Source organism: Durio zibethinus, chromosome 19 (genome assembly GCF_047325235.1).
Source record: "Durio zibethinus cultivar Kanyao isolate XHJ-2024 chromosome 19, ASM4732523v1, whole genome shotgun sequence".
In the NCBI taxonomy this organism is placed as follows: domain Eukaryota; kingdom Viridiplantae; phylum Streptophyta; class Magnoliopsida; order Malvales; family Malvaceae; genus Durio; species Durio zibethinus.
The window spans coordinates 9795647-9808213 of NC_143180.1; the positions used below are offsets into that span (position 1 = coordinate 9795647).

The 12567-nt window shown below is 33.1% G+C and overlaps 1 protein-coding gene across 1 annotated transcript; it reads right to left on the reverse strand.

Annotated features, from left to right (window-relative positions):
* Positions 1–581: 581 nt before the first annotated feature.
* On the reverse strand, positions 582–2825 carry LOC111309908 (cytochrome P450 77A3-like). The gene has a single exon (XM_022908923.2). The coding sequence runs from the start codon at positions 2245–2247 to the stop codon at positions 700–702; it is 1548 nt and encodes a 515-aa protein (XP_022764658.1). The 5' UTR covers positions 2248–2825; the 3' UTR covers positions 582–699.
* Positions 2826–12567: the final 9742 nt, after the last annotated feature.

A 12567-nucleotide genomic window follows, 5' to 3' on the forward strand; every position in this document is an offset into this window, starting at 1 on the left:
GGTGTAACCCCCTATAGTTGAGTGGAGTCAATTGACCACCACTTAACTCTGAAAAATTCAACTCTATAGAGGTTTATAGTAATAAAATTTTGTTCTATTTTCATTTTTTGATCATTGAAATTAATTAAAAATCCACATAAATGGGCCAAAATAAGTAAATGACAATGAATAATATGTTGTTGTCAAAAACAAATTTTTAAAAGCTTTTTATTTGTACTATAATTTATAATGGACATATGCTTTTCTTCGATTTAATTTGACCGGCAACTTACATTCAAATATAGTTATTTTCTATAAAAATAAGATCATGCATTTAATATATTATCACATGTAGTAGCATTTAGTATTTACTAATTATTCAATAATATTATTATTTATTTTTTATCTAAACATATGGTCTTTTGTTTTTTGGTTTTTTTTCCTTTTTGTAATTTTCTTTTCTGACGCCATTGAAATTAATAAAAATTTAAAAAAAGGTCAAAATAAGTAAATGAAAATGAGTAACATGTAATTTTCAAAAGAAAAACTTAAAAAAACTTTATATATGTATTATAATTTATAAATATGGCCATATGTTTTTTCTTCGATTTAATTTGATCATACTTAATAAGAATATTTTATTAATATGTAAAATGTTACATACAATCAAATATATAAATAATTATTTTCTGTAAAAGTAAAATCACGCATTTTATAACGTTAGCGTGGCTTGATTATTGCTTTTAAGGTATTCTTCATGACTACAGTAAACTCTAATTTCCCACTAAAATCAATCTTGCTATTAGTTGGATAGGCAGTCCATTCAAATTCCTGAACCATTCTTGCTAACATTAGGTGAACATGAACTGTGGCCATCCCCAATCCAGGGCAAATCCTCCTCCCAACTCCAAATGGCATCATTTTCACCCCTGTTACGCCTGTTATATCGGCATCCTCTTTCCCTGAATAGAACCTATCCGGGTCAAATTTTTCAGGGTTCGACCACATTTTTTGATCCCCACCAATCCCTGGCAGGAAAATCTCTACATTTGCATCGGTTGGGATGTCGAATCCCCCCAAGGTCGCTGGCTCAGTAGCTGCATGAGTTAGTGAAAAATATGTTGGTGGGTGCCTTCGTAACACTTCTTTAACTGTTGCCTGTAAATACTTCAGTTTCTCTACGTCTCTCTCGTCTACTTTTCGCTCCCCAACCGTCCGTTTAATTTCATCGTACAGCTTAGATTGAATATCCGGGTTCTCAATCAGCTGTGCGATACCCCATTCAATTGCAGTTGCAGTGGTATCGGTCCCACCATTGAGGAACTCAGAGCAGAGTGAGACCAGCTCTGCATTGGATGGTGATGATTTTCTTCCTTCTACATTGAGATCAAAAAGGGTGTCCAGGTACGAAAACGACATGGCGTATTTATCCGAACCTGGATTTAGAAGAGCTTCTCGACGCTTTTCGATGAATGGGACAATATATTCCACTTGCTCATTACGAACTTGGAGTGCTCTCTTGCGTTGCTTGGAGAAAAAGGGGTTTAAAATGGGAAGATAATCATCAATCCTTGGATCAAGTGTAATTAAAACACTTTTCATTACCTGATCCATTTTCTCAACAGTTTCATCATCCATTTCAAACCCAAAGCACATGCCTAAGAGTATACAAAACACAGCGAAACGACCATTTTTCAGCACCGAAACAACGCCGTTATTAGCCTCAGCTTCTGCTCGAAGACGATCGATGAGTTTATCCATTGCATGCTCTCTTGTACTACGAAACTCTTTAAGCCTACTTGAACTTAGCATATTCTGAACCATGTTTCGCCTCAGAGACCTCCACACAGGCCCGTAAACCGCTGCATTTACGGTGAATTTGTTGCAGCTAAAGATGTTTCGAGTGGGATTTTCTCGTGGTCTGCTGGCGAACAGAGCACCCTTTTCGATAAACGCTTCATGGCAGAGCTTCCCGTCGCTGAGTATAATCATTGTTCTAGTCCCCATTCTGAGAGTGAAAATTGGTCCATATTTTTGGCGAAGATCCTCAATATACTCAAAGAAGGGCTTGCCAGAGCGAGCAGCCTGAAAAAGATTACCAACAACAGGCCAACCAGGGGGCCCTGGAGGGAGGTTTAGGCGTTTTGATTTTGATTTGCGAGAAAGGAAGAAAATTAGGCATGAAATGAAGAATGCAACGAGTGTGAAGAAGAGATGGTAGTAAGAGGACAATGAATCAGAACTGAAATGATAAAAGGAAGTAGCCATGTTAAGAGGTAGTGATGGAGGCTGAGAGATGATAGTTGAGCATGCACGGGTATAAAAATGAGAAGAGCATGAAATTGCAGGTGGGTTCAATTAAAGCTTCTCAGGGAGAGGTTTCTACCATTACTGGTTAGGTGGGACGGTATTGAATGCTGGAAAACCAGCACACGGAACTAACTATGGGGCCAGAAACCACGTAGAATTGCATCCTAGCTAGCTAGCTTGCTACATGAAATGCAAAAGCAATTGCAGCCATTCATTTAAGAACATAGGAAATGTAAAAGTACTTGTCCTGAAATTGCATGAGACTTGTCAGTTAAACGGTTAAAGTGTAGAAAAACCTATGGGTGACGAGAATGCCGTGGCTCAATGATCAAAAGATGAAAAATTCAAGGAGTAGTAATAAATGAAGTCAGTGGATTCTGAGACCAGATTCTTGTGAGCATGGAAGCTATCGTAGAAGACTGCCTGAATCGAGAGAAAGGATTTGGTTCAGGTGACTGGAAGCTGTTGTCAACTTTTAATGATAGTAATGACAGTAAATTGATGAATGGTAAGAGTTAAATTATTTTGCTAGAAATATGGTAAATTTGAATAAGTGCATGGAGACAATTTACAGGCCGAAATTAGGTTTTTTTATTCACTTTTTTCATACATTCAGGACAACACATTTATTGAGCAAGAATAAATCAAACTAGCTTGACGCCTAAAATTTTCACTTTCAAAAAGGTTGTTTATAGTTTGTAGTAGTGATGGTAACGGATCAGATCGAAGCAAGTTTTTATTCACTTCGAATTCGATTTGATTTTATATATATAAAATTCGAATTTGATTTAATTCGATAAATTTTTTTATTTTTTATACTCGAATCCGATCCGATCCAATATTGTATAAAATCATATTCGATTTGATTTGAAATTAATAAAATATTATTTTTATTATAAATATAAAATTAAAAATATATAAATAAATATAAAATTAAATAATTAATTAAAAAATAATTTTTATATATCGAGTCAAGTAGGGTTGGGTTTACTTAAAACTCAATCTTGACCCGACCTCAAATTTTATTTTATATTACCCAACCCGACTCGACTCGATACTTGATTTAAAAAAAAAATAGATCCTAAAAGATCGAGTTAAGTCGGAACCCGTTATATTCGAGTTAGATTGCCTTCTTTAATTTCTAATTTAGGCTACTACTTTGATTTATATTATTAGTCATAAATTAGAGCTTGTGTTCATATTTTCTAATCCTAAACGATTACATTTCTCACTCTCTAATGATCTAAAGGTTGTATGTAGTTTCTAGTTTAGGCTGCTACATTTATTTATATTTTTAATCATAAACTGTAGCTTGTATTCATATTTTCTAATTCTAAATTTTTTTATAGTTTCCTAACTTTAATCTAGTCTTAAATTTCTATTATAAAAGTCAAAGATAATGGTTTTAAATTGCTGCAATTTACAGCACATTACTTGTAACTTTCTCCCCTTAATGTGTTGTTCTTGTACTCTAAATGCTTCCTTATAAAATTTGAATTTCTCCCTCGGTAACACCTTGGTAAATATATCAACTACTTCTCGGCATGATGCTTGATTGCAATATGCTTTATTTTGCTATGAAAAAGGATTCTTTGACATAGCAATAGCAGACTTGTTGTCACAATAAATTTTAATTCCATCTTTTTGTTTTTCATGAATATCTTCAAGGATTCTTCTCAACCAAATTGTTTGAGACGTCACTGGAGAGGCTACCACATATTCTAATTCTGCAAATGATTAGGCAACAAAATGTTGCTTCTTAAAACACCATCACGATTAGGGATGTAATCGAGAAGAGTCGAGTTGATATAGTAAAAATCTTGAGCTCGACTCAAAACTTATTATTCGAAACTTGACTTAAATTCAATTGACTTTTAATTTTCAAATTTGAGTTTGACTCGGGATAAAAATAAAATTACTCAAATTCGTTCGATTAGTATCATATAACGAATAAAAAATTAGCATAATTTTTAATTTTGATTTCAAACTTAATTTTGAATTGATCTATATAAAAATAAAATAATAATTTTTAATTAAAATAATAAAAATATTTATTAAAATATAAAAACTTAATTAAATTTATGAAGTACTGAAATTAAATATTAGGATATTAAGAGCTATTCAATTTGGTTCGACATAAAGTATGGAGTGGAAAAAATAATTTTTGGTGATTTTCTTTGGCTTTTCTAGCAATCAATCAATGGTTTCATCTTGTTGCCCCAACACACAGCCCATAGAATGGTCGTACACCTTGAGATACAAAATTAATGGTTTCTTTGCAATAGGTGGTACTAACATCAAAGGATTTGACAAGTACTCTTTAATCTTTTCAAAGGTATACTAACATTCTTCATCCTATTTTCCAAGATCTTGTTTCCAAAGCAACTTGAAAATTGGGTTACATTTAGAAGTAAGTTGAGAAATAAAGCAAGAAATGTAATTCAACCTTTCTTGAAAACCCCTTACTTCTTTTTGTGTACATGGAGAAGATAAGTTTTAGATGGTGAGAATTTTATCTGGATCAACTTCAATGCCCCTTTTACTAACCACAAACCTTAACAATTTTCTTGACTTAACATCAAATGTGCACTTTGTTGGGTTTAACTTGAGTTGATATTTTTGCAATCTTTCAAACAACTTTTTGAAATTGGTAACCTGATCCTCTCATTTACGAGATTTTGCAATCATATCATCCACATATACCGTAATTTCTTTATCCATCATGTCGTGGAAGAGGGTTACCATAGCTCTTTGATAAGTAGCTCTTGCATTTTTCAACCCAAAAGACATAACTTTATAACAGAACGTGCCCTACATGGTAACAAATGTAGTTTTTTCCATATCAATAGGTACCATTTTAATTTGGTTATGTCCAGAAAAACCATCCATGAAGGAGAATGTGGAATGCTTAGCAGTGTTATCCATAAGAGTGTCAATATGAGGTAAAGAAAAATTATCTTTTAGGCTGGTTCTATTCAAATCTTTGTAATCTACACACATCTAAATTTTTTTGGCTACCTCTAAAAGCTTGTATCAAATTATTTTTTTACTTCTTCTTTGATTTTTAACAACATGGCCAGCTTCATGTGCCTCAATTTCTGTTGTACCGGCTTACCTTCTGGCTTTAATAGCAATTAGTGTTCAATAATATTTGAACTGAGTCTTGGCATATCTTGCTATGACTATGCAAACACATCAATGAACTGACGAAGCAATTCTTTCAACCTTCCTCTTTCTGTGTGTGAAAGGGATGTGTCGATCTTAACCTTCTTCTTCTTTTCCTCATCACCTAAATTGATTATGCTTATAACTTCTGCATAAGGTTCAATTTGTTTCCTTTCTTATTCCATTAGTTTTAATAAATAATGGGGTAAATTGTCCTTATCTGAATATTTTTCATTATCAAGTTCATCAATATGAATAAGTTTTTCAAAGTCAAATCTTAGATTGTCGTCATGATTATCTTTATATTCATTATTTGAAAACTTTAAAATGGGTGAAATTGAAAGGATGTAGGCTTATGTGCGAGAAAAAAAAAAAGAAAATTGTAACCTTGAATGAATGAAATAATAGAGAAAAAGTAAATGCAAAACACTAGTCATTTTATTGAAATGATAAAAGAAAGATTGCCCGTGCAAAACTCTTCCCAATGCTCTTGGGCAGAAGTATTAGGGAAAATTAACTCACTACATTACTTTGTGAAAGATTTAAGGATAATTGGCAACTTCATTAATTTTCAATTGTTCAACTCTTCACCCGAAGGACATGGATAAACAAGAGGCTCATCTTCCTAACTGGTTATTACTGCATCTTCCACCATATGGAGTTTAGAAAAAGCTTTTTCCATGTTCAACATCGATTCCCTTTGTGTGTCCTTTAATAGATTAGGGTGGACATATCCATCTAAATAAAATGTATCATATAAGTAAGGGATGATCATTCTTTCATATTGTAGCTCATGTCCTTTAAGTCATGCCAATCTTTTTTCCCTCTTTTCAGCCATGGCTTTCTTTCTTTTCACTATAGTGACTTTAAATCCCAATCCAAACCTTTTTCTGTTTTTAAATACTCTTGGTGGCTCCTTGATTCCTTGTAAATTTCTTCCAAGTCCGTATCCAACATGCCATCCTTTACCCAGTGTTTGTTTGACAATTATCCTAGTTGCATTTGATAAATGTGAAGTACGCACCTTTGATCCCTTCCCTACATAAGTTGCATTAATAAATTCAAAGGCTCTAAAAGAGCACTGCAATGCTTTTTCTGCAGCTTTCATATATGGAATAGTCATGGGCTTAGTTACCAACAAGTCCTCTTATTAAAAAACACTAATAACTTGATCTTCAACTATAAACTTTATTTTCTAATGCAAAGATGACGGGATAGCTCCTGCCATATGAATCGATGTTGTTTTAATATGAAGCTATAAGATGGTAAAATGTTCATGACTTGGAATTTTATAAAGAAAGTGTATGGCCTTATTTGCATTAGTACTTCAATGTCTTTTAACTCTTTTTTTTGAAAGTCATCGAAAGCCTTCACCATCATATGGTTGGTTTTCATATGTGATACATCAATGGGTAATTTTGTTAGGGTGATCATTGGCATAATATTGATTGAAGAGCCATTATTAATAAAAACCTTAGCTATGATATAGCCTTTACACATAGTAGTTTATGAAGGGCCTTGGTACTACCATTTCCTCTGGTGAAATTTCATAATCATTGAAAGTCATGACATTTGGCATTATAATACTCTACATAATATGATCAACATTCTCAATAGAGATATTACAGTCCATATGTGCTTGATTCAACACTTTTCAATAGGGCATTTTGATGGGGTTTAGAATTCAATAATAGCAAAAATAAAGAAATTTTGATAGGCATCTTGTTCAACTACTCTATTACGCTATATTCACTATGTTTAATCAACTTGAAAAACTCACAGCTTTTTTCTAAATGACATGTTCTTTATATTGTGCATCTTAAGCCACTGTAGAATAAGTCTTATCTCATTCTCTCAACATCTCTTCTTTACCTTTTCGAGCTTTCTCTATCATTTCAAGAGTATAACATCTCCCAATCTTCATCATTCCACCTACCCCAATTATATTTGTAGTATTGTTGGCATTTGGGTCATTTTCAGTTTGACAGTCATTTGATCCTATGTCTTAACATTATAATCATACTTCCATGGCACTGACTTATTACTTTGATAAAAAAATAAGTTGACTTGAATTGTTATAAGTTTTATGAGAAAATAAATGAGTTGTTCTTTCACATAGCTTGGTTTTAGGTTGCAAAAGATAGTTATTGGTTTAGGCATAAACTTAGGGAACATACTTTCCATAGATCCCTTTCTTGTTGTATTCATCAAAGTTTGCCTTTTCATCCCATGTGGTTTTTCATTATAAGAATCGTTGAAATTATCATCAGCTTAAGCATAAACTTAGAAGACAAACTCCCTGAAGACCCTTCTTCTATCACATTCATTGTGTTCTAATAATCTTTTTCATAAAACTCTACCAAGGATGAATCTATCATTGTTTGCAGCATTTGGTGAAACACACCATAATTTTGAATTGAATGTCCTACCATATTCATGTGATAGATACATGCTTAGACTGGATTAAAGTCTTATTGATAGATCTTTTGTTTCAAGGGAATTGGATGAAGCATATCAACTTTAACCAAGTTTTCGAACACTTAACCCATTGGGGTTTTAACTTCATCAACACTTCTCTTAATATGTCTTAATAGACTGCCCTCTATTGCATTGATCGTTGGGCCAATGTAGTTTGGCAAAAGATTGTCATTAACATTTGGCTTCTTACTGGTATCAAAATTTATGTATCCTTTTTTTATCGAGTGCTACATTGTATGCTTAAGAGCTATGTAGTTTTTTATGGAATGGCATGCAACCCCATCAAGATAATCACACTAAGTATTTGGATCATACCATCTAAGGTATGGAGGTTTTAATGGTTTTATGAGGTAAAGAGCAATGAGATGGTTTGCTAGTGTGAGACATGGGAATGGGATCAAAGAGAGTTTTATCTTAAATGGCCCTTAGACCTTTATGATTGCTTATCAAACTATTTGACTAAACAATAGGTTGGGCTACGGGTGCAGAAGCATAAGTAAGCATGTGATGGTGAAAGCTTTATGAGAATCTAGGTGGTGGTACCAATTGATATAGGTATAGACCTTAGAAAATGTTATGTGTGGTAGGGTAATAAAGTGGGTAAGTTAGGTATGGCTGACATGGGACTAACGTTTTAGGTGGTTGATTTCCATAAGCCATTACATGTGTCTCTTCATCTTTCTTCTTATGTGGCATTACTTTCTTGGAAATAGAGGTATCACCTGTCTCGATCTTATCACTTTTGATGACATTTTCTATCATTTCATCAAAAATTACCATATCTATAAAATTTTTTGTTGCATTGCCAACAAGTTTATCATAATACAGTACCTTGAGAATATTAACAAAAATCACTATTGTCTCTTTTTCGGTCAAAGGCAGTTGTACTTGAGTGGCAAGATCTTTCCATCTATAGGTATATTCCATAAAAGTTTTATTGGTTTTCTTTTTTATATTTTGCAGATCAAGAGCCATGTTTAATACATGCTTGTATTGGCCAAGAAAAGCTTTAGCGAGGTCCTTCCAAGAATGTATATGACTCCTATCCAATTGAATGTATCACCTAGTTGTAGACCCAATGAGACTATGTTAGAAATAGTGGATTTAGCGAGGTCCTTCCAAGAATGTATACGACTTCTATCAATTGAATATACCACCCAGTTGTAGACCAAATGAAATTGTGTTAGAAATAGTGGATCAAAAGCTTATCATTGTCAGTGCGACCTATCATCTTACAATAGAACATGGTAAGATGGGTCGATGGGTATTTAGTTCTATTATATTTCTCAAAATCAAGAGTTTTAAACTTTAGTGAAATTATTAGATCTGAAACCAAATTAAGGTCATTTGTATCAATAACACCAAAGATATCTCTTCCTTTAATAGCTTTTAGTCTCTTTTCCAGCAAGTCATACTTGTGTTGAATATCATTTTTCTCTCTTGACTTAGACATGCATATTAATTTCTCTTGCTCTTCAAGATCATCCAAATTTGGAGCAAAAATTGGATCAATCAGATTGTATCCTATATTATGCTCGAATTACCCTTGATTTGGTTATTGGTTAACAGATAAGTTCACATTCAAGAATGGATAAGGTTGTCCACCTATATATGATGGATACATGAGTTAAAGAGCTCGAGCATAAGGTGGTATATACCTAGGTGGGTAAAATGGCTTTTTTCTGACATTGTTGATTCCATGGGGTCAATTTTCCTCTATTGTAGTAGAGGCTTCAGCAATATTTTTCCCTTTGGCCATGCCTCCCATTAACTCCTTCAACTTTATCACTTGTCTTTGCATCTCTTCTTGTATTCCAACCACCTGTTCTCACATATCTTTATAAGCTTTTTCCATTCTTTCTATTCTTACTACTTGATCATTTTCCATCATTCTAACTTGTAACTATGTATTGTATGGATGGTAAGGAGATCGGTTTTGAACTTTCAAAGGCTGAGCTATCCTTAAACCTTTCATTACCATAATTTGAAAAATTATGATGCCATATTATTTTTGTAAAAGCAAAATAATTTTTATTTTAATCCTAAAAACATCATTTTAACAAGGTAAAGAAATATGCAAAATGTATGCATGAATGCATTGAGAGGTATTTACTCCAAGACATATCTCTAACATTAGAACTTTTTATTGATTCTAACAAGTTTTTTATTACAGAGAATCATCATTTCGGCACTGTAGCCATAGAAACATTTAATTTGCTCATAGCGATCCTTGGCTTCAACTAAAAAGTTCAACAAACGTTACTTATAACTTTCAGTTGGGTTGATTCCTTATTAAAGCTTCCACTTTTTCAACTATTTCCCTTGCTTTCCTTCTTGCTTTGCCAATTTGACTATCTAGATGCTCTATGTATTGTTGCCTTCCCAAAATCTTTGCCTTCTATTTCATACTAGCATCCACTATGAGATTTAAGTGTATCTCCAATCTGCTTATTTATTTCACCATTCTTGGATGATTGTGAAAATACGATCTTTGTGGTTTTGCAATTGCTATTCCATCTCTTGAATTATTTGACAGAGTGATTCTTTCTTTTTTTGCATTTCATAGTATTTTCTTTTTTCATCTTTGATTTGCACCTTGAATTTAACATTCTCCTTTTGATATTGCATCAATTTTGCTAAAACTGTTGAATACAAACTTTTCCACTCTTACTGGTCTCGAGAAATCCTGATGGCTTTTTCCTCATTTACCTTAGCTTTGTCTTTCCAACATTGCATCTCTTTTTGAAGCTCACTCATTTCCTTTTGCTTCTTAACATCAAAACTAGTGCCTTTTTCCTCTTTTAATTAGGTTTGCATTTTCTTGTTTTCTTTATGTAAATCCTTTATATTGGGCCACATCTGATCTTGAATCATCTTTTTTAATCTATTTTTTTAAGCTTTCATTTTTAGTTGTCCCATCTCTTCTTGGACTCTTAAATTTCCCTTTCTCAATTTCTTTTTTTCTGCGAAAGTTGTTAAGCTCAACTTTCGATAATGGTTCTTTTGCCCATAGGTTCACTTGTTGGAATAAGAAATTATCTAAAGGGAGCCCAATATCTTTAGAACACTTTTGTCTTCCAATTAGGTAATCATGGGTGACTTTATCAAGAATAGGTCCCAATCTTAGCTTTGAGTCTACTTTCATACTTGAATCGATTGCTTCGTTGTTCCTAACGAGCCCGCTTATCTATATGCAAATTCGACTAGAGCAAGTCTATGTGTGGCAAGGGCAACCTACTTTGCACCAAATTGCCTTAACACCATTAATAGAGCATAACTTATCACTCCCCACAATCCCAAAAGTAGTACCCATGGCTTATCTCCACCTTGGTATAATATTGGCACATGAGACATCCATGGTGCCATCCATTTGACTTGATTACTTGTAAGCCTTCAAAAGAATGCTATCCACTTTTCTTTGGATTTTAATGTTGGCCATTGGCTTTCTCAAAATTCTTTGACTGTGGCTTCATTTCAAAGATATGACTTAGAAAAAGCACTTTTCTTGCATCTAAAATGGCTTTTTATCTAGACAAACAGTAATTGTGCACTCCCTATGAAATGTTCTCCATTTCGGTGACAAAAAATCAATGATCTGATAGTCTCAGCTAGAATGGCTGGAATGAGATTAATCGCCTAACTTTTTATTTGTTTAAATAAATCAACTACTCCCAATTCAATATATCCCAAAGATTTTGGAAAGATCACCATACCGTAAATTGCTAGGGCAAACACTGACATGCCTTGATCATCTTCTAAGTGTCCCAAAATGAAATCATTAAAGGAATGCCAAGGTAAGCTGACACCCTTACCTTTGTCTTTAGTCAAAGCATCCACGACCTCTATCTTCATTCCCATTAATTTAGATATCTTCTTATGATATCCTAACTTTGATTTCTTGACATATATCTTATCAAGGTACTGCAATTCTAATCCTACCAAAATCGAATATTCCTCGATGGTCAGTGTCAAATCCATTTCATTAAATGTGAAACATCTGTATAATGGCTTCCAAAACTGAATAGCTACTCGAATCAAATGTTCTTCAATCACTATTAAGAAAAGCGTTGCAATCTACCCATACTTTTCATAAAACTTTTCCTTTCTAGCTTCACCCATCTGATTCCATATGGTAGCCAAATCTTCCAAATTATTTTGGGTAAGACTTAAATGCACTTTTTATGGTAATCTTGACATGAAACCAACAAATAAATAATATTTTTCCTTTTGTTGAGTTTTTGTAGACCATTCATGGACTTTATTGTATGATTCAGATAGGGCAGTCACTGAAAAGGATCAGATTTGTAATACTATGAGATCCATGAAAAAGAACTTTGTTGAGAGATATCTCGAAGAAAATATCTCACTATGTTATGCCAATGTAATTTATGTAGAAAAATCACAAAAGAAAAAATGAGATTTAGTATGAAAGAGAGAGAAAAAAAATAAAAGTAAAAGCTTGAAACTAATAAAAAAAATGAAAGGAAAAGTTTTTCTTAAAAAAAGGAAATGAGACTAAAATCTTATTGTATTTTTGTTTAAATTAAAACAAATATAAATGCCTGCTTTTATGATTTTCTTAAAAAAAAACCACAATACAAATATTCCCCTTTTTATTCTAATTCATGGTCTACA

Excerpts from the sequence above, each read along its gene's own strand:
- LOC111309908 (XM_022908923.2), bottom strand. The coding sequence starts at position 2,247 with ATGGCTACTTCCTTTTATCATTTCAGTTCTGATTCATTGTCCTCTTAC.